The sequence below is a fragment of the Camelus dromedarius genome, chromosome 19 (genome assembly GCF_036321535.1).
Source record: "Camelus dromedarius isolate mCamDro1 chromosome 19, mCamDro1.pat, whole genome shotgun sequence".
NCBI classification, from domain to species: Eukaryota; Metazoa; Chordata; class Mammalia; order Artiodactyla; family Camelidae; genus Camelus; species Camelus dromedarius.
The window spans coordinates 28,710,064-28,737,694 of NC_087454.1; the positions used below are offsets into that span (position 1 = coordinate 28,710,064).

Consider the following 27,631-nt stretch of genomic DNA (forward strand, 5'->3'; position numbering starts at 1 on the left):
ATAGTATTAACCCTTCTCCACATTTACCCTAAACCCACCCATCTCTCCCCAAAGGGAGCTGGAACTTACTAAGTAAACAGGCCTGAAAAACAGTGACAACTAGCATTTTAAACTCTTATGTTCTCTCAATTTCTGTAGCTAGGCTCCAAGAATGGCGAGGGATTAGTTCTCTGGAAAAACAAATATATCTCTGAAGCTCACCTGGGTTTACATCCTGCTAAAGGGCACCTCCTGAGTCAATTGATGGTTTCCAGCCAGGAAAAATGCATTGAACTCAGGCTTCAGTCTAAAAAGCAGACCTAGGAAGACTATTCAGGATGGCCTGACCCTCTACACATTTGGTATGAGATGGAGATAATGATCCTCCATCTTAACGAAAAAAAAAATTCCTGTGGTACAGTGAGGCAAAGCAACTTGTCTAAAATCACAGCATGGCAAATGGCGAAGGAACATCAAGGGACCTAACTCTTCCAAATCTGTGCCTGTTCTACAAGATAAAGAGAGGGCAGGACAACTTCTAAATTTCTAAATTAAATCAAGGCTCTAGAAAAATAACCTCTTCAAATTCAACACAGGGATTCTGCCGTCCTGCACACAAGGAAAAGGAAAAAAGAATTCTTAGGAAAAAAGAGCAACTTTGATTTTTGAAGAGTGAGTGGAAAAATAAGACTCTGAAGCCTCTGTTGAGTCAGGTGACAAATTGCTGACAACATGGATATCAAGAGGAAACTGGGATAGAAATTAGAAAATCTGAGGCCCATACTCCCTGATCCCCAAGAGCACCCTCAGCAGGAACACAAGCGTTCTTGGGGAGCTTAGTTCCAGAGACGCACGGGGAGAGCCAACATAAGGGTATATACCAAGCTTCGCAATAGGCAGATGACAAAACTAGACCACTGTCACCTATTCACTATCCATCCAGGCAGCACTGGGGCCGACTATAAACCTAACAATCTGGCATGAAGGAAGTAGCAGTAACAACTGCGGAAAGGGCTGGGAGTGCAGGATAGACAATATGGCAGCAGAAGTACACTGTTCTAGTTATCCTGTGGAGTTCAAATATGTGTGGTTTTAAAACAAAAATCCAGAAAGAAACATGAGATTGATGCATTTATTCCAAGTAATTACACATTAAAAATAAAGTTAAACTTGTCCAAGCCAACTCATAAATTCTTTAATCTTTTGAACAAAATATACAACCCAAAACATCACACTATGGTGGAAATAACTTGGGAAAGGGAGAGGTAGAGGAAGGAATACATATGGGTGTGGAACAGAGAACGAGTCCAATCCCAAAACAAGTTTCAGATCTTCTACCTCCTCAGAACAGAAGTGGCTGCTAAACAACTTAACATGAAGTGTCAGCGGATCACAATACAATGAACAAAGGCAATTTCAAAAATAAAAGTGATCCAAAAAGCGTATCTTCTCCTGGCACTGAACCATCAATAAGCCTTACCAATTTGTTGTCTTCCAAAAGTGAGCCTGCTAGATTTTCTTCATATTTACTGAGGCCATTTCCAAACAGACTTGTGGATTAGCAGGCCATCTCAAGCAAAGGCAACAGAATGAGGGAAGTGTGGGAGTTGACATTCCACAAGTAAATAAACAGTAAACAAAAGAGCTACTCACGCTGCATTTCAAACAATGTTAAGGCAGGCCCATCCAAATGGAAGGCTAAGAGAACATTCCTTCCTTCATCAGTAGTTTTCCATTTCAGCAGGCTTTCTTGTGTTTCTCCCAGAGATCTATCAGCTGCCCAAGAAATTGGGTGGGAATACAACACAGCAATTGGAGAAGTCAGCTCTGTCTCCCTCCTCCCCCACATTCCAGAAATGGCAGAGTCAAAACCAAAATACAATCAAAGCACACTGTGGTGAGCCAGATAGACATCTGATTTTAATGACATAGGAGAATATAAATTGGCAAATAATAATAATTAACAGAAAATAACTTTTTTACAGATATGTAGGGAAGTTATGATTGATTTGTCTGGTATCTTAAGGAGAAAGGAAAAAAGGAAGGGAGGTACATTTTTTAGCTTCCATGAACATTTACTGTAAGATGCTGACAGCATTTCTTGATGTAGGTTCCAGATGAGATAGCCAACTAGTCCTGGGTCATCTGGGCACCTGATTTCCAGAAGCCAATTTGATTCCTCCGTAAGTAGCTCTGGATGTGTATTCTTAGTTGTGAACACTGGAGTCTGTGTGGTCCTGGGTGGTATCAACTGCAGCTTCTTGTGCAGCCACGTCCTGAGGGACCACACTGCCTCCCACTCCCTGCTCTCTCATATGGGACACTGAAGCCATGGATTTTACCATATTCAAAGGGTTGCCATATTCATCTACTTGAGGAATTGCTACCTCAGTGATGGATGCATTCGGTATTTCTAGCTGTAGTGGTCCCACCTCCAAGGAACTACACTCAGGAGGCTGGCTTGGCTCAGAGAGAGGAGAACAAATCTTCTCTTTTTGAACTCCAGATGTCCGTGTGACAAAGTCAACAAGATCCGGAAGGCAAGGAGATGGCCCAATGCCTGCAGGATTAATTGTTTCTGATTCCAATCTGAGTGAATCTTGTTTCTCCAACTGAGAAGTTTCTATTTCCTCAGGCATCATTCCTCCTGCTAACAGGTCAAGGGCCTGGTGTGTTCCCTCTAGGCTCCCCAAACCAAGGCCAACATTTTCTAAAGAAAGTCCAGTTTTCAAAATGTTTGGAGTGATCCTCCCACTTCTGGGATTGGATGAGTTTTGTTCACTCTCTCCTCCAAAGTTAAGTACCAGGGTTTTGGGAGAATCTAATGGAAACTCAGAAAAGGATGTTATTGGTTCAAAGTCAGTGAGAGTGGAGGGATTACTTCCTATAGGTGACATAGAATTTTCTCCACACACTTTCTGAGACAGGGAAGTTGGGGATCTATGTGCTCGGTCAATCCGAGTACTGCTGAAATCAACACTTATATCCCCCAGGTTACCCAGGGAAGCAAACTCTTCTACTTTCAAGTCTGTAACTTCAAAGTTTTCGAAGGCCTTCCCTTCTATTGTCACTGTTAATCCTGGATGGACATCTCGTAACCCCAAGGCTTCTGCTTTTGGTTTCTTTGGGCTCCCCCAGGTCTCTGGTTTCTTCTTCTTCTCATCCCAAACAGCCAGTTCATAGATCATTTTACCCTGAAAGCCTTTTGATCTTTCTCTCTTGAGTCTAAGGCTTCTGTATCTAGAAGTTCTGGAAGTTGATTCTGGAACTGAATTTTCTAGCCACTCCTCATTACCAGTTGAAACTCCTTGCTCCTGCTCACTATCTGTCAAACATGTATCTGATCTGGCTGGGGACTGAAGAAGCAATTCTGAGGCAGAAATTTTTACAGGTGTATCTTGTGGGTTCTGGAGTACAGACCTAGCTTCTGATGGAAACGAGTCTATTTTTGCCTTTGTGGAAGAGAGAGCCTGTGAACTCAATTCAGCCACCATTTTACTTTGAGTTTTACTTCCTGTTATCAATTTTTTGGACTGTTGAGACTTTCTGTCAGTCATTTGCAAGTTGGGCTGTTCTGCTTCTCCCTCACACATGTATCTGCTTCCAAGGCTCAAATTAGAATCCTCTATGCTATTGGGCCCAACGTTGGTATCCATTCCCTCTCCTACTGTCCTCTCAGAGAGCTTCATTCCCCTTTCTTTTAATTCAGTGCTTGTCTCTACCCCACTTTCCCCACAATCCTTAGATTGGTGGAGTTCTTGACTTTCCTCATCCTGATTATTAGATTCCACAAGGCAGGTGTCTACCAACTTCTGAGATTCCATGGTATGACAGCGTATATCTGACAGTTGAGGGGCTGGCTCCACACCCGGTGGTCCTGGTTCTCCCAGGTCAAGTTCAATTTTCCCCTCTGGAGATACATCCCTATTAGCATCACTCTGGAAGGAGCTAGAAGTCCACATGGCCAAACTCTCTGTCTTTGGGGTAATAGTTTCGTAAGGCCTGCTTTGGCACAACCTTGTCAGAGGCTGCAGGAAGCCATAGGTGCTGCCTCTGCTTTTTGAGTCTACATTTTCTGCAACTGACCATTTCCCTAGGGACACCAGAGTTTTTGCAATGGGCTTTTCAGGGTTGCTGACTAAAGGAGCAGAGACCAAATTTCTATTTGGAGGCAACTCCTCTTGGGATGCGCTGCTGTTCAAAGTAGAAGTAGAAGAGGTGTCTGAACTTTCAGTTCTATTTTCCCCATTGGCCAATGGACCACTACTCAGCTTAGTCTCAGGAGTCCCTTTTCCACCACTACTGTAGAATATGTCATACAGATCCTTAGCATTGGCTGTGGCTAAGCATGAATTTCGCTTTTCCAATTTTTTTGCCTGTTCACTGAACACACTTGAAAGGGGAGGTGGAGGACGCACTAATACAGAGAATAGGGTCTGGTCCCGGTCACTCTCACTCACCCCAGGAGCTGTTTCATCAGAAGGAATGGTAGCTGGCTGTGCTGAGGCCATGATGGCTACTGGCAACACTGGATTCAAAATGTTAGGACCCAGGAAACCAGGGTTGAGAGTGTGAGATACAGATGGGTTAGATTTTACTGGAGCCAAGAGAGCATTTGCTTGAGCAGGAGATGGGGCAGCTGGATGAGGTATAACTGGAGGTGGAGGAGGTGGTGGTGGAGGTGGTGGTGGAGGAGGTGGCAGCATTTGTTCAGGTATATGCGATGGCTCATTCTTTTCAGCCAGCACCATCTTTTCCTCTGGAGAACCTTTCAGAATCACCTCTTCTCCTCCAAATGCTTTAGAGATGATGTCAGGAGGCAAGAGAAGATCAGCTGAAGACTCTTTCACCACTGGCAGAGGCTTAGCAGTGGTTCCAGAGGACTTGATGGATAGAAAGGTATTAAGAGGAGCTGGCTTGCTCACTGTGGCTGACCCTGATTTGCGGAGAACTGTGGATGGAATAGGAAGGTTGGGTCGAATCTTAGTCTGGGTTGAAGTTGTCACAACAGGCATCCAAGGGCTAGTATGTGCAACAACAGTTTTCCCAGACAGCTTGATTTTGATGGGCTTTGCCTTTCCAGCTTCGGCTTTGCCATCCTCTTTGTCCTTATTGCTTTCCACAATCTCTTCTTTGGGGATACTTGGGGCCACTGAACTCTTTTCCTCCTCTTTTTCTGGCTTCTTCCAGCTGAATTTCCCAAAAGAGGAAGATGGTGGTGGTTCTTTCTTTACTTCTTCTTTTAATTGGAGTTTGATGCTAGCCTTCTTTTTATTTTCAGCCTTTTCAGGGGAGTTCCCACCCTCAGAGAGTTGATCTTCTAATTCCTCAGAAACCCTGTCATCTTCCTTTACTTCTTTCATGATCTTTGCCCTTTTTTCCTTTTTCTCTTCCTTTGGCTTCTCACTGAGTTTGCGCTTTAGCTCACTCTGCCGTCGCCGTTCCGTCTCTAGGACCACAGCCAAGCCAGCTTGGCGATCCAGATTCCGCCGCTCCTCATACAATGGGTTTTCAACCACATATTTCTAGGAAGAGAAAAGATAAAGGCTAGTAACTGGTCAAAATACTGTAAGAGAGAAAAGTTGGTCCTGCCACTGTGAGAATTCATTTAGTAGAAATCCTCAGAGTTGCCCTCCTTGAGGTTATAAATGGTTCTATCAGGTCAGCCTTTCTTACTAGGATTGAGAAGAACTTCTTAGTGATTATATGGAATTTGAAATAACAACAACTTTTCCTAGCTCTGAATTTGTTTGACAAAGTCAAAAGGATCATTGCAGAAAAGTAGAAAACTCTACAGGCTACTACAAAGACCAACCTTATATTTCTCATTGTGTTGATGACCCTTCACATGTTGTTCTCCGGAAATTGGATCCCCCAAAAATTCCTCACAGAGCTGGCAGTAATATCCAGTGATGGGAACCAGAAACTCAGAGCCTGGAAGAAGAAGAAAGTCAAGAAAATAAATTATTTTCACCCAAAATGACAGCAACTAAAGGAAATCCCACTTCCCCTTTGCAGTAAAATGGTTAATAGTATAGAGGACCTTACCCACTTTCAAGTCAGAAGTAGCATTTAGATGAATCCCAATGGCAATAGTCTTCCCAACTTAAAGCTTGAACTCAGGACCTCTATCCTTTCTACCTTTTGGGAACACTAACTGGTTAATTCAGGAGTTTTCTGCGCTAGACTCATTTCTTTGCTGATTCTCCTCAAACACCAACTAGCAATAAGCATCTCAGGAGATGTAAAAACCACACTCCCAAATAGCCCAGTACCATTTGTATGAGGATCTCTCATGTTGGTTTTAATTACTCAGGAATCTATCTTCTACATGTCTAAAGGATGTAGCATCATTGACAACTTACAAAGGTAAGAAATTGAGAAGTTTAAAGACAAAGAAACTTTCTATTTCTTAACAGAAATAGAAGGACAACTATTCAAAAATATTTTATAGTACTTAGTTGAAAAGGCAGTTGCATTATTGTACCTCTTACTATTCTTTCTTATCTGGATTTCAAATAAATAACATTTTGGTGCATAAGCCAGTGACAAAGAAAGTCATATTTAGTCTATGTGCTGCTGAAGCAAGCCCAAAGAAAGTTGTATTTTAGAGTGGTATGTGTATATTTAACATCTGCTAGATTTTTGGCCATATGGATAGATACCATTCTTGTCTTACAGATCTCTTTATTTCTTTAGGACCTAGTTTACTGTTTTCCACTTAGAAGGCAATCTTACAGCTTTGTTAGAAGTAATGGTTATTTCTTACTCTATGCATCTTAGTTCAGGGACACCTCTTCCTTGACCACATATAAGAAAACCACAAAAAAGGCAGGGAGAAACATACCTTTTGCAGGAACAGTTATCTTGTCAGTGCGCTTTACAGTATCTTGCTTGGCCTCACTCTGGGTCTTTGAAGCCCAAGGTCTGTTGTAGGGATCCAGTGTCTATTTGCAAGAGGCAGAGGCGCTCACACAACAGCACTAAAAACTCAATGACCCACTTTTCTCTTTTTTCTCCCCTACACCAGGGGGACCAGAAGCCCCCAGCTACCCACCCCCACCCGCTCTGCCAATGTTTAAACGGAAATCACCTGTGGAAAAGGTAAACACATGTTAGAGCAAGTATTAGCAATGGGTAAAATGAAACAAATAATCAGGTACTCAAGGAATCAAAAGAGGCAGAAGCCTCACTTACACTTCTCATGGTGTTTAGTTACAGGCAGGTCCCCTGGACTGAGCCCTGGGGATGGTGTCTCCTTTGATGGTATCTCTTGGCTCTTCAGATTGGGGCTCCTGCCCATATGAGAATGTTTCATTTTCCAGCTTTGTAATGCAGACAGGGGTATAGGAGTTTGAGGGGAAGGAGGGCAAGAACAGAAATAACAGAGGGCAGGATACCTACCTGTGTGTGCTTCTTATTGTGCATATGGGTGAAGAAGTCAAACATGGTCCCACAGATGGTGTTGCAGTCTTTGCACCAGTGATTGCCAGCATCATAATACTCATAGACAGCAATGGGCTGATCAGACTGCTTAGCAGCTGGCTGGAGGCTCTCAGCAGGCTTGGGGCTCTTAGTATGGGAATTCTCATTGTTTACCTTTGATTCCTAGAGGGGAAAAAATCCGCACTAAGAATGAATTCAAGGCAGTCTGTCTTCTCTCAGAAAAAGCAAGTAGCCTACCATAATAACAGAAATAGGACCATATGACCATATTTCCAGTGCTTAAAGCTGCACAAACTGGGAAAAACTCCAGCATAATCTGTCTGCAAGGCTCAAGCAGAGCTAATTAGATTCCATAGTGCCATGCCATCATGAAGAATAAATCATAATGGCAATATATTTACTTATATATCCTAAAATATCCAGAAGAATATTCAAGATTATGGAAACACTGGTTGCCCCTGGGGAGCGGAAGCAGAGAACAAGAATGGATAGGAGTCTTTTTACTATATACCCTTTCTTTGGTAGATGTTAAATGTGTTACCTATGCAATTAAATACATTAGTTAAATTTAAATATCATAACAACTAGAAAGGAAAAAAAATAGAAAAGGTAATTGACCATTTGAGCAAATGCAGAAAGCAGATGACAGTGAACAAACTTATCACAGACACATCCTGGTATAGAAAACTGGAGAACAGGGCTGGTGTTGTGCATATATAAAGGGGACAGTCATCTATGTGGGATGACTTAAAGGACTCCTGGGTAAAATATTTCTAACTGCCTAAAACACCACCATTAGAATTTAACACCTTTGAGTTAACATGAGTCCTCTTTTAAAACATATCAACTCCTTAACATTAAGTTATCAGTAATAAATACTTTAATATGAATTCATTTGTCAGCAAGCTGGGAATGAGGTACTCAGAAAACGAGAGTTTTGGATAATGTTGGAGAGGGAGGCATGGAAAAGATAATTTTGGAACATGGAGAAGGTAAATATGAATGAGGTTCTAAAGTAGACAATATTAGGGAACTGGAAACCTGGAATATTGGCTGGTGGGGAGAAGACAGGATGGATAAAGGGAAACAATTAAGACTTCAATGATAATCTTTCCCCATTAAAGTCTTACTCAAGAGTCACTAAAGAGATCACACTCAACAGGTAAGGGACGGGCACATGCATACACTGCTGGTATTACCCGGCACCACCTTTCTGGAAGATAATCTAGAAATACATTTTATATACCTAAAAATTCTCTATACCCTTAACCCAGCAATTCTACTTCTTGATACTTATCCTAAGGAAATTATGTCAAACAACAGGTGATTTGACTGGTTAATAAATTTTGGTATCTATACAACAACAAAAACAAGGTTGCTAAAAATATTATAGAAATCTATTTATTGATATGGAAAGATGTTCATGATATACTGAGAAAAGTAAGTAACAAAATATATTTGAATAATCAATAAAGATATATAAATAAGCATAGAATGTAAAATGTCACCTAATCCAAAAGACTTTCCCTGACTACTCTATATCCCTTACCCCATTTTTCTTTTTTAAGCACACTTCATCACCTAACTTGTTTACTTATTTTCTATCTTCTATTTCATGAGAAAAAGGTCCTTGTCTACATAGTTCCCTGCTACACTTCCCATATCAAGAATAGTGCCTGGCACTTTCTCGGAGATCAAGAAACATTTGTTAAATGAATGAACAGAAGAAGAATATTTGGAATAATATACACCAAGGTGTTAATAACAGTTATGTCTAGGTGGAGGGAATTGTGGAATTGTGTGTATGCACTTATTTTTATGAAATAAATAGAAAAAGAAAAAAAAATCTCAAACCAACTATGCACTTTAAAAAGAGGCAAAGAAAGAAAAATTACCTAGGATAGGAAGGAAACAGGCTGTAGAGACAACATTCCTTGCTGCTGAAATGAAAGCCGAATTACAACATATCCCTGTTAGCTTCAGAGAACATGAAGACCCACTCAAACCAAGAGGACAGACTGTCATGGGGTTGGTGCATAAATGGAACCCCAAACAATGCAGAAGTCAACTAAAAAGGGGCAGAAGTTTCAAGCTCTTCTCCCATCAAAGGCCCTGAACTCAATGATTCTGGTATTAGAATATATTCCTACATGGGTGAGAAAAATCTCTCCTAGAAAGACACAAAAAAATTAGAGCCTGCTTGGCAGAGAATACAGAATATTTTCTTCTCTAACCCCCAAAATTAACTGAGCATCTACTATGTACCAGACATACTGAATGCCATGGGAAACACAAAAATAAGTTATACTCTGTTATTCTCAAGAAGCTCTCATTTAGTGGAAGAGACAGGCATGAGAACACACATGACCTTAATCATGTTTTCAATAAGACAGAATGAAATAAATCTTATAAAGAAATAAAATAATATATATATGGGGGGTAAAAAAGGTTAATTAAATCTGGGTGGAATTCAGGAATTCTTCTGGAAGAGGTCATATTCAAGTTGGGCCTTAGTGGATGAGTAGGGTTGGGAGAAAGATTATTCCAGGCTAAGAGGATTATTAACGCAAAATCAGAGACTACAACAGCATACTGCATATGTGGAAAAGTGCACATATTTTGAGGTGGCAGGAGTGTAAGGTGTAGTGTCATATTTCTTGAGCACTACCCATTTATCTGCCAGGTACTGAGCTATATACTGGGGACTATACTGGAGAATGAGACAGATATGGTCCTTGATCCCTTGAACCTTAAAATCTAATTGGGGAACACATGTAATTATGTAATTACAACTATCATAAATGCTAAGAGGGAAAATGACACAGTATAATGAGAGTGTGTATCAGGCAAATTTAACAACCTGGAAAGGCAAGAAAAAGGGTCAGGGAAATAACTTAAGCTGGGATCTGAGGATGAATATGAGTCAGTTAGAAGACGGGCTAAGAAAAGAGTGGGTTTTGCATGGTAACCAGAGGGAAGAGAAGATACAAAGACATTAAAGAGGATGAAACATCTGAGGAATGAAAAGGCCAGTAATGAAATTATAGTGAACAAAGGGATAAAGAGGCATGAAATGAGGCTGAAGAGGCAGGCAAGCAGTATTGTGATCAAAGAGAAAGGATTAAGAGTGTAGCAATACGAGCAAGCATTGAAGGTGGTTTGAATTTGGATGGCAATAGAGATGATGAGATGAATGGAACTGAGAATTACTTTGGAGGGAGAATTGACAAAATCTCAAATTGATTTGGTTGATTTGGTGTGGAGCAGATAGGGAGAGGGAACTACTAAGAATGCTTTTCAGATTGTTGGCATGAAAACTGTTGGATAGTGGTGTCATTTACTGTGATGGGTAAGACTGGAGGAAGAACAGGATAGAGAGAGGTTGAGCACAATCATTAGTTTGGCTTAGGATATATTGATTTTGATGTGTCTATGAGACAATGAAGTGGAAAAAATGAGTAGTCTGTTGAACATTCAGGTTTGAACCTCAAGAGAATCATTTGAGCTACAATATAAAACTGGAAGGTGTCAGCATGGTATTTCAGCATCAAATTGGATGAAATGACCTAGGGGGGAAGCAGAATTCTGGAGAACTGAGCCAGACAGAGCCCTGAAGAGTTTAAGTATTTAAATATCGGGAGTTGAGCAGGAGCAGCCAGCATACTAGGGGGAAAAGTGTGAAAGAAGCCAAGTGAAGAAAGTATTTTTAGGACAGAGTGGTTCCCTGTACCAAATACTTATTTGAGAACTGAAATAAATTCACTGGCTGTACAACATGGTGGTGACCTTGTTACTAAACATGAACCCACAAAATGGTATTACAAGCTTTGGGAAGACTAGAAGCCATATTGGAGTGGGTTAAGGAGTAAGTGCTAAAACTAGAACATGGAGGGCCCTCAATGCTGAGGATTTGGGATTCTACTTTGCGGGCAATGGAGAACTGCTAAAATTCTGAAGGAGAGTAGCATGATTTGAACTATGCTTTACAAAAATAACTCTAGCAAGAGTAAGAACAGGTTAGAAAAGGAAGTTAAGAAAACAGTTCATTAGAAGGCTTCATTAGGAGTCCAAGGGAACAAAAGGTAACAAAAATGGAAAAGTTGAGTTGTTACCTTGCTATTGGAAGAGGAGTTTGAGGATGACGACACTTTTTCTGGGCTCTTAGACTTTTCTGCTTTCCCAGACTTCTCCATAAGCTCTCTACTATCATTTGAAGACTTCTGGGATTTATCCAAAATGTTAATTCCCAAGATCTGAGCCACTTTGTCCAGTTCAGACTGCTTTTTTTCTGCCTCTTCTGCCTCTTGTCGAAGTTCTGCAATGTCCTTCATAATGTTATCCTGAAGCCGACTCACCTCCACCAGGAGTGGGTCTTTGTGACCATCCTTCTCCCTTCGTTTCTTACGCAGCATTTCCCCTGAATGGTCAAATGCCAACAGAAACACACACAAGGAAAGTAAGTTAAGACAATAAGACATGTTTCAATAATAAGCAGTAATTCTCAAGATTTTGTGGTCATAAAACCTTTCCCTATAAAACATTCTAAAAGCAATGGGCTGGTTTAGATGAAGCTCCTACGAAGGTAAATGTTGAGTGATTACACTGTCTCTTACTTAGGGGTTACTAGCTAAGGGTCTATGGACAGATTTCAGAGAGGGGCTCCATGAATCCCCAAAATGGTATATACAAGTTTGTGCGCATGTGTCTCCAAAAAGGTTAATATATGTTGTAACTATGAATCCTGTGGCTGTCCTCTTCAGAGAACCAAAAAATTATTCAGAGGGCCAAAAACAAAAAACAAAAAACAAAAAAACATTCAGTCATGTATTTGACTTTATCTGATTTTAGGACCCTTCACCAACACCTCCACTGAGTTCTAGGTTTTCCCTCAGACTTACCTAATGTTACCTCCCATTCCAAACTGTAGGTGAATTAATCCTCAAAGGATAAATAACTAGGCTTTTTATCCCTAAACCATCCAAACCCAAAGAAGAAATTATATCTTCTACTACTCTCTGCTCTTCCATGCTATCACCAAGCTGTAATATTTAGGTATCTTGCTATGTTCTTTCCTTAGTGTGTATATGAATTCCTAAAAGCAAAGATGAAGAGAGAGAATCAATAGAAGCATCACGGAACATCTTCTCGTGCCAAAAAGGAAGTCAAAAAATAATGGGCACATAACAAAAGGGCACAGGAGTCAACTTAAATGGGCTCCCACTGGCCAAATCTTGGGCAATTTGAGCATGAAGATAAATAATAATAGTAAAATATTATAACCTACTGAACGAAGAATCCATGAGTTCATATTGATATAAAAGGATAAATTAATGGGGGCAATGGAGGGTTTAGCTCAGTGGTAGAGCACATGCTTGGAGTACATGAGTCCCTGGGTTCAATCCCCCATGCCTCCATTAAGGGAAAAAAGATAAAAGGATAAATAAATGGGGAAAGGAAGGGTGGGTGGAAAGCTTCTTACAGCAGAAAGCCAACCACTTAAGGTAGAAGGAATGATGAAATTAGAAAATTACTATTTGACAACCATCATAATAATAACTGATTCAGGCAAAAATCATCAATGAATGCTGAAACTTGTGGGCCAGTTTGAGGAGTAACTGAATATTTACATAGTCTCAAAGTATCTCCCTATAAGATACTTATTAGCTGAAAAGGGTAAAACAGTAACCTTACAGTGGAGAAACCCAGCAGACACCACCTTAACCAAATGATCAAAACTGACATCACCAGTATGGGACAAAACAACATCTGATAAGAACTCAGCATCACTTCTGTGATGTTCTACTCAAAAATGCATAACCTGAATTTAATCATAAGGAAACATTAGACAAACCAAAATTAAAGGACATTCCACAAAATATGTGACCTTTTGTCTTCTAAAATGTCAGTGTCATGAAATACAAAGATTCAGGAACTGTTACAGATCAAAGGAGACTAAAAGAACATGACAAATGAATGCAATGTATAATCTTGCATTTTCTTGTGGGACAACTGATGAAAAGTGAGTAAGATCAGTGTTACTGACTAGTATATCACTGTTAATTTCCTAATTTTGATATGTGTACTTTGGTTATACAAGTGAATTCTTTGTTGTTAGAAGATACACACTGAAGTGTTTAGGAGTAAAAGAACATCCTATCTACAACTCACTCTTTAATAGTTCAGATAAAATCAAACTCACACATGCATACACACATGATTGAGAGAAAACAAGGGTAGAGTAAATATGTAAAGTGCTAATAATCATGGAAAATACCTGAGAGTACTTTACACTATTGTTGCAACTTTTCTACAAGCCTAATGATACCAAAAAAAATTTCGAAAGTGAGGCGTCACATCAATGAACCTGTCTGAGAGTCCTCAAAGCTCTCCACTGAGGTCTCCTATTAAAGGCAGTATGCAAAGAAGTGCCTGATACCTTGTTGTTTATGAAGCCGCTCCAACTCAGTCCTGAGATAGTACATCTTCTTCTGGCGAGCTTCCCGGTCACTCTTTAGCTTTTCCCTCTCTTCAATAACCTGCAAAGTACAACATGGTAAGAGATCCTTCAGCCTCCAATATCCTTCCTTTTCTACTGTTCTCTTCCCTACAACTTCATGCTACATAATACCCAAATGCCTGCACACAGGGAATCTGACTCTATAGTGAAAGCAATGTTTCATTTCAATCCAAGTGCCAGAACAGAAGTATCCTTTTCAGAACTACATCAACCAGAAAGTATTATTTTTCAAGGACCTACTGTATAGCACAGGGAACTATATTCAGTTTCTTGTATTAACATATAATGGAAAAGAATCCAAAAATATATATATGTATATGTATAACTGAATTGCTTTGCTATACACCTGAAACAAGTGTAGCTGTAGATCAACTACACTTCAATAAAAAACAAACTTAATAATGTGCAAAAAAAAAAGTACTATTTTTGTGCAGAAAGCACTATACTATTACTAGATAGCATTCTGAGCCCAAAGGGAACCATCAAGAAGGGAACCAATGTGTGCTATGGATGAGGCACACTTTTAGCTGCATTATATGTATCATCTTATTTAACCATGACTTTATCTCTGTTTTACATTAAGAAAACTGAGGTTGCAAAAGATTAAAATATCCAAGATCATATAGTAAGAGGATTTAAAGTCGAGGTATGTATGCCCTAAATCCCATGATCTTTTAACTGTATTAATTACTATCACCTAATGGAAAAAACAAATATGGCTTGTCTATAACGGGCTCATGTGAAAAACCTGTATGTTGTCAGCCTTGATTTAAGTGCTAGTTTCTTAAAAGGAAAGTAAAGGGAAAGCACTAGTCTCCAGATGGTGTCTTGGCAGTCTTAGATTCTGTTGTTACTGAACCCATCCTCCTCTTTCCCAAGACTTCAAAAACAAAAGACCGAAGTTCAGGGTACCCAAGTACAATGGAAAATTAAGAGGTGATGTTGTCTTCTCAAAGACTAAATTTCTTTAAAACTGGAAAAAAGTGAAACTGGCCCTCCAATTTTGCTCTATTTTTCTCCTCAGGTCTTAATTATTTTAGTAGCAAACCAAATTTATACATATTACAATTTTATGGTCCTTAGGTCACCTTGTTTAACAGAGTGAGTTATTAGTTATTAAGGACCTTTAAAATTAACATTATGTATTAATTATTCCACTCAAAATTCTTCTATTCTGTACTTCTCATCTCTACATAATTTTTATCTACTGCTCTAAAACATCTATAATTATTCTTTACCCCAGCCACTGCTCCCTTCCTACAGCCTAGGAACTCAATGAACCTTGACAGTATAAAAACTAATTTTAAAAAAAGTGTCATAAGAATTTATTGTTATTCCTGGATTCTAAGTTAAATTAGATAAGCAAAGTTTATTTCTTGGTTTAATTACCAAGCAATAACTAGTTATTAGCTTTTGAACATAATCACTAAAGGAAGAGGGTCCAAAACTTATTGGGATGAAACAAATATTTCCTGATTCTCCTTCAACCAACCCAATTTTAGTTCCTCACTCTCTGATGAGGTCGTATTGAAGACTTCAAGGCTCCCAGCTCCTGCTCATAGTGTCCTAAGGCTGATTTTTCAGAAAGAAAAATAAACTTAAAAAAAGGAAAAAGAAGTCTAGCAATCACAATGGGACCTAGGGCCAGACTTTAGTCCAAACGAGAAAACACAAAAGAAAAACAGACAGCGTATATATACATTACTTAGGGTAATGATAGCAGCCTCTAAAGACCTTAAAGTAAAAGAGCCTTAAATTTTCAGCTCTGTAAAAGACAAATACAAATTTATGTTAAAACAGAAGATTTGGGCACAGAATGCCCAAAGCTAGTATTTACCTTCTGCTTCTGGGAAGCACGGTTCTTCTCATCAGAGATCTTCTCCGGATTATATCTTATGAGAGATGGGATAGACAACTGGACAGGCACTTGGGCAGCAGGAATTGAGCCTAGCACTGACTCCTCCTGCTTGGGCTCATCAGGAGTCACAGTGGGGATCACGCGGAGATTGGGACGGCTACGGGTAGCCTGTTTGGTAACGGGCATTATCCTGTGTGGTTCAGGGAGAGGATGGTTTGAAGGCTGGGAGGTGGGATACATGGGCCACCTTGAGGCTGCATATGCCATGTAGTGTCTATAGGCATCAAAGGAAGCAGGGGGAATGGCAGGTCCCTGGTAATTTGGAGGTATCCGAGCTGCAGCAAACTGAGAGGTCCTTGGCATATGAAACTGAGATAAAGAAGCAGGGTGTGGAAGTCTAATTGGGGTAGGTGGGGCTGATGGCAACAGGCACCTGACTGCAACAGATGACTGAAACCCACTGCCAACCACCTCGGGTCCTGCAATATGACCCACTGGATGGTCAGACTTTAGGAATGGGGGACTGTTTTTTGTGAGTAGGTAAGGATCTACAGGGGAGACTGGGTGTGGATGGGACACCTCTGGAGAGTGGGTATTACTATGGTGTGCCTCCCCGCTCTCCAATCTGTGAGTATCTGCAGAATGCCGATCAGCTGAGAAACGGCGGTCAACTGAGGAACAGAGATCTGCTGAAAACTGCCGGTCAACTGAGGAACGGCGGTCAGCAGAGGAACGTGATGGCTTTTTGCCATGAAGTCGTTCCTGGGTACGGGCAGCCAGTTTACTAATCTCTGCTACCCCAATATCCAGCCCTATAGTCTTAAGCAAGTCATGAATCTTGGCATATTCTGGACCGGTCTCTTCTATTGATTCCAGCTTTACAGCTGGAGCTGAAGAGGGTAGGGAGCTTGCCTTCTGCCTCATAACTTCACTTTCAGAGCCCCCAAGTGGTTTTGGTGGAGATTCTGCCTTTAAGTCCTCTTCTTCATCTCCATAGAGAAATTTCTCCTCATCCTCAATGTCAGGGAAACTACGTCGCCTTTTTTCCTGAGTACTGGTAGAATCCGCCAACATGCTCAGAATGCAGGAAAAACCACTGCCATCCTGGCTAGCTCTCTCATGAGGAAGCAAGAAGTCTGTGTGTCGCTCAGGTCCCTCAGCCTTCATATCCAATTTCTCCTTGTGGCACAGAAAACTTCCAAACTTCTCTCTGAGGGGACTATTGTCTTTGGGTATCCCAGGGAGGGGGCCCCACTGGTAGAGGTTGCCCTGAGATTCCTTCAGGGTAGTCTCTACCATAGTCCCCTTGTTGCTTTCCACCTCTGAGGCAAAAGCAGCAATAGCACCACTTATTGGAAGAGATGAGTGTCCAGAGTAAAGAGGGTGATCCTGGTTGGAGCTGGTACTGCTGGAAAAACTCTCAAGCTGCAAAGATAAATATAACTGATTTAGCCTCTATGCAGAATCTCAGAAACTAGTAATTAGATAAACACTTAAATACTTTGTTCTTCTTGAATTAATAGGGGAAAGATAAGTATGGAAGAAAGGGACGTCCTTAGGTTCAAGATTTGGGTTCCCATTTCTCCAGATGGTTCTGCTGTAGCAAGAGGAAATAGAAAATAAGGCAGATTGGATTGAATCTTCACTTTTGCCCATTTGTTGTAGTCTTATCAAGGAATGTGAATTCAAAAGGACTTTAAAGATGCCCTAGCTTGTTTTCATTTTTATGGATCCCCAAAAGAATAAAACATAGAAGTGGAGCTGCTTTGATTGAAGTAGGGTCAGGAAACTCTGAAACCCTAACAAATCAGCCTCCCCTTGTGTCCCTAATTGCCCTCAGGTACTTCTTCAGAAACATTTAGCTACTAAGAACACAGCTAAAAACTAATGCTCATGCTTGACCATCTTTTCATAAGTGAGAAAAAAAAACCACCCGGAATGGTTAGGTGAATTGTCTAAAAATTACACAGCAAATTGATAGCAGAGATGGGTCCAGAATCAGAATCATCTGGTTTCTGGTCTAGTGTCCTACCATTCATAATTTTTTTCTTCTCTCTTAAGAGAGACGAGGAAAATTCAGATCAGCTCCTCCCTTTGCCCTTCAACCTTCATTTCCAAGAAATCCATATTCAAAGATTCCTACAGGACTATCCAATTTAGAGAAAAAAAACTGTAACAGATACTCTCCAAAACGTCTGTTTAGAAAGCCTAATATATGACAATAGAAGCTCCCTACTGTTGCATTATGAGGCCTACAGTTTCCTTTGGAGAGTCTTGGAAGGTCCTGTATAGCATAACAGTGTCAGTCCAGCATATATCCCAAAGATTCTTTAGGGTCACAGTCCCCAGGAAAGTAACTAGGCTTTAAAATAACAGAGGGAATAGCAAGAGACCCTAGAAGAAACGCAGCACAGACCTGCATGGAAGGCTCCATGTCCACCTCAATCCGCTTCTTCAGAATTGACTTCTTGGGCATCACAGACACTTCCTCAGGCCGATGTAAAGAATATCCTTGCTCTGATGCAGTTAGGACACCTGACAATCCAGGGATGGGACAACTAGTGCCACCACCATCAACTCCCACCAGATCCTGACTTAAGCTCCTACTTCGTTCCTCCTCTTCCTCTCGTTTTCGCCTGGCAAGGTCCAGCTCTCGAAACTCAGGGTCTAGAAACCTAGGGCTTGGACTCCGTCTACGCTGTCGATAGTTGCGGGTCCCTGATGTAAAACTTGGGTGATCACCTCCCATGCTGTGTATCTTCTCTGTGTCATCATAACGGGCCCGTTTGACCTCCCGGCTCCTTTCCTCAGGTCGCATAGAGTAGGAGCCTTTGAGTTTGTCTCTAGTCCGTTCTGTACCCCGCAACAGCTCATCATGACAAGTGATATGGGGACTATAATCGGAACGATGCAGGAAAGTTTCCCTCACTCGGTAGTCCTCATCAAGTTGTCCCAAGAAGGGACTGAGAGGTGCCTCCTCCCGGGAAATATATCGTTCAAGACCTCGAGAGCATTGAGAGCTTCGAGTGAAGACAGAATCATCAGTCAGGTCATCCCTAAGGAAAGAGACAAGAATGACTGAACATCCTGGATTGAAAAGAGCAAGACTAGACAAGGCTAAGAGACTGACATTTGGCAAGGGGGCTAAAGAATGCTTAGGACAAAAGACAATATTATGAAGTCCAGGAACAAATCTAAGTATGTACATTAAATATTTCTTCTCCCCTTCCCCAGGGCACAAGCAGCTTCAGCCTCTAAGGAAGGGGAGAGATTACTAATCTACTTAGACAGAGCTTTTAGTCCAATCTCTTTGATTAGACTTTGGGGATGCAGAGGATCATGCTAGGGTTTGGGAAATGTGAAAACACCATGACCACACTACAAAGAGCCCTGGGTTACATAACTTCAACGAGCTAAATTGTAGCTCTTTGCTACTAAAAGTGCGGTCTGAATCAGCAATATCAGTATTACCCAAGAACTTTTTAGAAATGCAGATTCTCAGACTCCACCCAGGCCTACTAAATCAGAATCTGCATTTTAACAAGCTCTCCAGGTGATGTGTATGCACTTTAAAATTTGATAAACACTAGTCCAGATCAATGATTTTCAAGCTGTGTTCCACAGTGATTCTGAAGAGTGCTCAGGAACTGCCTAAAAAACAGAGGTAGAGAGCCTGCACCACTCTGGGCCTTCCACCTCACTGAAATCATACTGGCCCAATTTTATTTTTTTATATAGTAAGATTTTATAGAACATTTCATTTGGAAAAATGAATTTTACTATAGGGAGAAAAAATTTTTTAAACTACTGATCTATCTAATTGGCATGATTTTCTCCTAAATTTTAGAAGGTTCTCCAATTGCTTTGCTTTGCTGGCTCACATATGAAAAACCACAAAAATCCCTCATAGCCTGTTTTGTTACCCCTTTCCTGCCTTGCCTGGATATCGATAAGCACTCTGCTAATCTTGGGCCCAGGAAAGGGTATGTAATGATTTATCTCACTATATATTTTTATTTCATAGAAATAAAAAGGTCTTAGACCTTGATGGCAAGAAGGTAAGAACACAGGATGGGACATCTGTCCTTTTAGCTTAGAGCTCTATACCACAGAACAGTCCTAACCTTTTTGGGACTTACGGTCACAGAGTTTCTACTGTCCCCCCAAAAGCTTCTGATTTAAATCACAGATAGAAATAAAGATCCCCTAGCACTTTAAGTATACAACTGAAAAATTTATATGTCACTCACATTCCACAGTGAATTACCATCCAGAGGATGGTAATTATTGCTATCTTCTACAGTTTCTAGTAGCTACTTCTGTTTTTTGTGAGTTTCTAGAAATGACTTTTCTTTGTTTTTTAATAGTTGTTTTCCTATCTCTGGAACTAAGTTAGCAGAACATCAAAGAGTTGCCTTTCCTCATTCACCAACCCAGTCTTCATTCAAAGTTTTAGACCTGGGTAACAGCTATAAATAACTTTATGAAAGACTATAAAGAACAACCTTTATCACATCCTCTGTAAGAGTGCCACCTGTGGGAATCCAGGTTCCTGTTACCTCCTTCCCAAGAATCTGGGGAACTTTGAGGTCCCAATACAGTACAAAATAGGAAAGAATGAGAATGACCAAGGATGATTGCTGAAATCAAACATAACTAGAGTAAAATATTTTACTCTGGAAGGTTTGTCAGCTATGAATACACATATTTCCAGGGAGGAAAGTCTAGAAACTCACTCCATTGCCAAAACATCATCTGCCAAATAGTCTCTGATCATAATAGTGAAGGGGAAAAACACAGGCTCCATGGGTAGTGGCAAGTTCATCCATGTTCCCACATTCAGTTCCCCACCAGAACTATTACATATCACCAGCAAGTGACATATTAGCCTAAAGTCTAATGCAACACTAAATATCAAGAAGGTAGAAATAATGAAATGGCTCTCAGAAAGTCTCAGTCAGATGTGTGATCTCCAGCAAAAGGAGCCAAAAAAACAATGAAAGGCATAGAAACAGCTAAATGAATGAGCTATCATATAAATACAAGCAGAAATCAGGTTGCTTATTATCCCGAAGGATAAGAAAGAGAACTGACTGCTGTAAAAGTAAGTCCTAAAAGGGCTCTGATGCCCTGTAGCTCAGAATAGTCCAATAACAAACTCTTTCTGAAAGCTTTGGTTAAGTCTAACTCTTTTCTAAGATAAACTCTATTTAAAAAATTGATTGTCGGGTGTAGGTAATGGGTACACGGCGGCCCACTGTACTATTCTACTTTTTTCTAACCTACAAATTCCATTAAACAAGTTTAAAAAATATGGTAACATACATCCACATAAAAGTTTGTACATCAATGCTCATAGCAGCATTATTCATAATAACCAAAAAGTAGAAACAATTCAGATATTTATCTATCCATTCATCACTGATGAGTGGGTAAACAAAATACACACAATGAAATATTACTGGCAATAAAAAAGGAATGAAGCACTGTCATACGCTAAAACATGAATGAATCTTGAAAACATTATGCTAAGTGAAAGAAGCCAGTCAAAAAGGACCATATAGTGTATGATTCTATTTATACGAAATGGCCAGAAAAGGTAAATCTATAGAGACAGAGAATGGATTAGTGGTATTAATAGTAGGTTGGGTTTGGTGGGGTGTGGGTTGTGGGGTGCTAACAGCTAAGGGTAAGGTAGTAAAAATGTTACAAAATTGATCATAGTGATGGATCAACAACTCTGTAAAGATACTAGAAGTCCCTGAACCATACACTCTAAATGGGTGAATTGTATGATACATGAATTATGGCTCAATAAAGCTGTTAAAAGTGCATATAATAATAACAACAACAACAATAATAATAAAAAGGTCCTTCAGAGTCCAAACTTTCCATTCCTTTCCTTTGCTGATTCCTCAAAATGCCTGAAGAAAGCTGTTTGCTTTTGTCTTTTCCCTAAGTTAAATCAGAGGGAAAAATGTCCTACTCCCTCAACCTACATCAGGGCAAGGAGAGTTAGATGAGAATTCCATGAATGGAACATATAACATGCAGAGTACTTTGATAAACAGGGGAAATGGACTTCACATCCACAAGTCCTTAGAAGCTAACAGTTTTCACACAACCTGTTTATACTCCTTTTTCAGAATAAGTTACATGGGGGGAGGCTATAGCTCAGTGGTAGAGTGCATGCTTAGCATGCACAAGGTTCTGGGTTCAATTTCTGGTACCTCCATTACAAAAAACAAATAAATACAGAATAAGTTACTGTCCTACATAGATGCCAAGGTGAGAGCACTGACAACCCTGGCAATTTGGCTGTAAACCAAACCCGGTATAAAATTTAACAGATTCAATATGGGAAGAGAAAGAATATCGAGTCTTAGGAAAAAATAAACACACATCTGTATACAAAGGATGGAAATGGCCTGTTTCATTAGCTGAAGACTGTTTTCATTGTTAGGAAGATGTTCTGAGAATACTAACATTCCTATGGCCTGGTTTTAGTGGGCAGTATTTAGCCACACAAACCATATTGAGCAAGCATGCTGGGGGCAAAAAGTCTAAAGAATAGCCTGGTACCTCCTTTTAGAAACTTTATCTCACTTTCTCTAAAATAAACTTCTCTCTCTGAAACATGATTCAGGAAAGAAGGTTACTACCCCAAACTCCCTAAGAGGAAATTTTTTATTTTTATAACTTACAGACAATTGGCTACCTGAAGCACACATGTATAACAAAGTTTATGGTAAGGGGAGGTAACACCCTAGGACTAACAAAAGGAAATGCTAAAGTTACCTCAAAACCTCAGCGAGGAAGGAAGAGAACCACACCACACACCACCTACTCCGACTGCCTACTTAATCATCTCCCAAAATAGAAGCAGCCAGAAGGGCAAGGGCTGTTGCCTCAATTAAGTGATATAGTCACATCTTGAAGCACTATCTTCAGAAGTTTCAGTGTTATATGACACAGAATTGTCCTGTCTTGCTTCAGTGCATTGAATAGCCACTGAAGCTTTGAAGTAAATATTACCAAAGGGCAACAGTGATCCTCAGACTTCCTTCCCAGCTGTCCCCCACCTGCCTGCCTATACTCTGTGCACTACCGCATGGACAGTCTCAGTTTGAAAGAACATTATATTGATTTATTGCTACTGCTAACATTTGGGAAAACTCCCAATGTGCTGGGCAGAGACCATTAACAGACATGGTTCTCAGCTCTCAGAAAAAGTGCTTTCCCTGCACTCCCATCCTTACTTTTTTACTTTTCTGAGGTGAAAAACACCTAATGTTATTATTTACTTCCTATATATATATATCTAATTTCCTAATATATGAGATCTATATTTAATACTCTGTGGAGCATACCTGCCCTTCCTCAGCACTCGATAGCTGTAAAGTAGTAACTAAAATTAAACATGTTCAAAGATCTCTAACTTTCTGTTAATGTCTCTATATTTAATATATATGCACATATGTATTTATTAGACACAAATTTACCTAAACCCTTTCTGAATCTGTATTTTAGCCCAGACAAGCTGAAAAATAACACCATTTTAAAAATATTTCCTATTTTTTCCAGAACTTGCCTTTCCAGAAGGGATCTCTAGTTCTAACATTGTAGAATCTATATTATCTTAACTATTTTTAATTTGGGGGACTCTGTTTATGTCCCTTCAACTTTCCCCTTCCCAATTAGGCCAGGATGACCTGAAGTCTTTTCTTCTACGTAATTCTTTCAGCAACACAGTCTAGCCCACTCAGAAAGTCTTTTCCAATGTTACACTTTGTATTGGACATAGGGCATCACTTCAGTGCTGGTACCACCCTTCCAAATACATCATGTAGAAAACCGCAATCTCTCTACCTTCAAGCATTACCACGGTGTGCTCTGCCTCAGATGAAGCCTACCTGTCCATGTCCTCCAGATTATCCACTGGTGACCCCAGTCGATCACTGAGCCGCCGCCGTTCTGGTATGCCAACACAGAAGTGGTCATTGCCAACAGTGATCCTTAAGCTCTGTTCCAAAGAAGAGTCAGATCGCAGACTAGGAGAGCGTCTCTACAAAAGCAAAAGATAATAGTCAGTAGGATCAAGACATTCTTACACTCAAAAATGTTCTCCTTCCTAGTCACAAAGTTGTGATCCTACAGGGTGAGAAATGGCTATGGTAACATACTACTCCAAAAATAAAAGACTTTAAAAATATGATCATTTTCTTAGATGAAAGCCCATTATTTCCAACCCTTCCAATCACTGACCTCTTATTATTCTTTCACTAACTGGTACTGGGCATGGGGCTACAGGAGTGAATGAAGTCTGTTCCCAGAACCTATACATTTCCAGTGAAGGAGGCAAGCCAAAAACAGGTTTAAAAAAAAATACTTCTGATAGTGCTATAAAGTGCTACAGTCATTAAAACATGGTAACATGAAAGAGATTGGGGAAAAGAAGCCACTTCAGATAAGATGGTTAAAGAAGGCTTTTCTGATGTGATATCATTTAACCTGAAGCATCAGTGATGAGATATTAGCCCTGCAAAGAACAGATGGAAGGAAGTTTAAGGCAAAAAGAACAAGCTCTGTAATGAGCTTAGCATGTTTGGGGCAACAGAAAGGTGGCCAGTGCAACTGCAGCAAAGTGACAGGAGAAGAGAGGCAGAAGCCACAGTTAGGAAATCTGGATTGTATTCTTAATGCAGTAAAAAGCCACAGAAGGGTTTCAAGCAGGTGAGCAATATGATCTAACTACATTCTTCCTCCAGGTGCTCACACTGTCATACCTCCACCTTCAGGTCTTAATTAAACTCACCTCCTAGAAGGCCTTCCCTGGCTACCTTATAAAAAATAACCTTCTTCTGTTTTCTTCTTCTCTTAGCACTTAACTATATTTAACATGCCAAAACCTTTTACTTCTCTATCTTATTTATTATCCAACTCCCCCTGTTAGAATGTAAGTGCTATGAGGGCAGGGGTTTTTGACTGGTTTCTTAACTATTGTATCCCCAGTGCCCAGAACCACATGGTAGATGTTCAATAAATACTTCTTAAATGTATAAAATGATGGTTTTTAAAAATTATTGTGATTGCTGGGTACAGAAAAAACTGGAAGGTAACCAGAGTGGAGTGTAAAGGAGCCTAATGCAATAATCTGGGCATGAGGTAACAGGGTTTAGAGTGATGGCAGAAGAAGGATAGTTTGGGGGATGTATTTTGGAGGGAAAGCTGACAGGTTAGACAAATGAAGTTATTCTTACAGATTGGGAGAAGGGAGATCATCACTGTTTCTGGCTGAGCAATGGGTGTTGTCATTTACTGAGACAGAAAAGACTGGAGCAAACAGGTTGTGCGCTGGAGAAGAAAGGGGAGGTTATGGAAACTAGTAGTTTTCTGTTTTCTCTGTAGTGACTGACATTCATATGATACCTGTTCAGCTATGAAAATTTTAACATAGTGACAAGTCAATTCACCTATGACCAGCATACCCAGAGCACTTGGATACTGCTGGAGAGTCACTTAAGAAAACAAAAACTTCGTCACAGGGTTTAAAAAAAAAAAAAGATAAGTGAACTGATAATAAAAACAAATTCCAAAACACCAAATTCTGCCCAGAGGCTCTACTAGCATAGTGATTACAGTGAGACGTCAGTGTTACGTCTACATTTTGTCTCTTCAGCAGGGAAATAAAAGCTAAAATCAGGGTGCTGGAAACCAGGCAGATATGAATTGAATCACACTCCACCACCTCTTAGCTGTGTGGTCTTTGGTTAAGTTACTTAAACCTCTCTTGCTTCCTCAGCTGTTCAATAAGAAAGCATTCTAACTATCTTACCTGAGGTAATTATTTTAACTCAAAGAGTTGCGAATGTTCAAAGAGAATGTGTAAACTGAAGGGCTAAGTATCATTCCTGCCACATAACCCAGTAAGTGGTAGCAGCTATTACGATGCCTGTTGGTAAGCACACTTCGATTTCAGAGAGGCAGCTCCAACTTAGAGAGCTAACAGTTTACACTCTAGGTGTCTACCCTGGAAAGGTTTAAGGAATCCTAACTCACCACAAAGACATTTCAGCCTTTCAAAGATCCAGGGCGAAGCTCTGGTCTAAGGGGCTGCAAAACCACGGAACACTGAGGACACCAACTATTGAAAAAGTACCAGGCACACGGCTTGGAGATTTCCCTAGCCCTGGCAAACTTTTCTACACCTCACCCAGAGTAAGAGAATCAGTCTATTCCTAGGAAATGAAGCAATGCCTCCCGACCCGGCGCCCAGGTGTATCCCGAGTCCGTTATTGTGCAAATGAAGCTCCTGGGGAAGATCAGGAACCTCCAGGTAACGGCGTCGCCGAGGGGACCCGTGGGAGTGGAGGGCCTTCGATTTGGGGACCCTGGCCTGGAGGCCTCGGGGCGCCGGGCGTTTCTGGAAGAGGGAACCCCGGGCGAGGGGGCTAGAGTATGGAGGGAGTCCTGGTCGAGGGGTGGGATTACCCGGCTGCCACTGTCGCCTGGATGGTCTCCGCGGCCGTCCCGGGCGAAGTCGGCGCGGGACTCCCCCCGGCTGCTGCCTCGGAAACCGGCCGAGCCCGGGGGGAAGAGTCGTCGGCCTCGCGGCGGTGGCGGCGACGGGGAGCCGCGACGGGTCCGCGATGGGGACGGGGAGACGCGACGACCCCGCGGCGGGGACGGTGAGGCCCGGCGGCCGCGGGGCGGGGACGGGGAGCCGCGGCGGCCCCGCGGCGGGGACGGCGAGGCCCGGCGGCCGCGGTGCCCTGAGGGCGAGCGGGGTCGGCGAGCCGGCGTCCGCGACGAGGAGGAGCCGGAGGACGGCGGAGAGGTGCGGCGAGCCGGGCCTGAGGAGGAGCCGGAGCTGCGGCCGGTGCGCGGGCCGCCCCCGCCGCTCTCTTTAGGCCGGTGCGAAGAGACGGAGGAGCGGGAGCCGCTGCGGTACATGGCTCCGACAGCGGCTGCAGCTCGGACCCGGGGGCACCCCAGACGCGGGCCCCCAGCGCGCCGCCGCAGCTGCAGCCCGGGCCGCCACGGCCGCCGCGCGCCGCCCCCACAGCCGGAGCGGCCCCCTCCCCTCGGCCCCGCGCCGCCTCTGGGGCCCAGCCGAGCGCGCCCCCGTGGCTGGCGGTTAGAGGGCGCAAGCACGCGCCCGACACACCCCCCCGCCCTCCGGGGCTCCCTGCTCCTCCACTCAGGCAGCGGCCACAAGAGCCAGAAGCGGGGAGGAGCGCGGAAGGCGGCGCGAGGCCAGGCGAGGGGAGGGGAAGGGAGGGGAGGGGAAGCGCGCGACCTGCGTTCCTCACGCTCCGCCTCCACACCGGCAAGATGGCGGCCGCTGGGCCGCCCACTTCCCCTCCCCCGGAGGCCACGTGACTCCGAGGGCTCCTCGCGTGGTGGGCTTAGCGGAAGGGAAGGGATTAGGGGGAGCGGAGCCGGTTCTTCCGGGGATGCTCGAAGCATCACGACGCGGCGGGCTTCGAGGGGGCGGGAGCATCTTTGCCTTTTCCCTATCTCCCACCGTATTCATTTACGTTAGGACAATAAATAGTTATAATTGATGGGAATGTAAATAACCCCAAAGCGTTAGGTATGTCGGACCTTAACGCACCTCGGCAGGAGCGACCAACGAAGTCCCGGCCCCCACAGAAGCCGCACGACAGCCTTCAGTTAGTTTACGTTCCAGTTTGCCTGTTTTTCAGAGGCTGAAATGGAGAATGGGAAAGTGACGAACGGGGGCGGATTCGGGAGCGAGAATCAAACGGAAAGCGGACCTCAGAGTAAAATTGTCTCAACCGGTAGGTACACTTATGAGGAAGGTCACT

The 27,631-nt window shown here is 42.0% G+C and overlaps 1 protein-coding gene across 1 annotated transcript; it reads right to left on the reverse strand.

The window, feature by feature from the left end:
• Window positions 1-641: 641 nt before the first annotated feature.
• Window positions 642-26,950, reverse strand: ZNF318 (zinc finger protein 318). Its single transcript, XM_064476510.1, has 10 exons — window positions 26,292-26,950; window positions 23,714-23,865; window positions 18,217-18,856; window positions 15,780-17,225; window positions 13,862-13,961; window positions 11,538-11,842; window positions 7,384-7,587; window positions 6,827-6,926; window positions 5,795-5,913; window positions 642-5,504 (listed from the first exon to the last, which is right to left on the reverse strand). Exons 1-10 carry the CDS (start codon window positions 26,751-26,753, stop codon window positions 2,187-2,189), a joined length of 6,846 nt encoding a protein of 2,281 aa, XP_064332580.1. The 5' UTR covers window positions 26,754-26,950; the 3' UTR covers window positions 642-2,186.
• Window positions 26,951-27,631: the final 681 nt, after the last annotated feature.

Coding starts and splice junctions, on each gene's coding strand:
- ZNF318 (XM_064476510.1), bottom strand. CDS start 26,753: ATGTACCGCAGCGGCTCCCGCTCCTCCGTCTCTTCGCACCGGCCTAAA. Junction 11,843..13,861: donor GCGGCTTCATAAACAACAAG/GTATCAGGCACT, acceptor TTGACCATTCAG/GGGAAATGCTGCGTAAGAAA. Junction 5,505..5,794: donor AACACAATGAGAAATATAAG/GTTGGTCTTTGT, acceptor TTCTCTTCCTAG/AAATATGTGGTTGAAAACCC.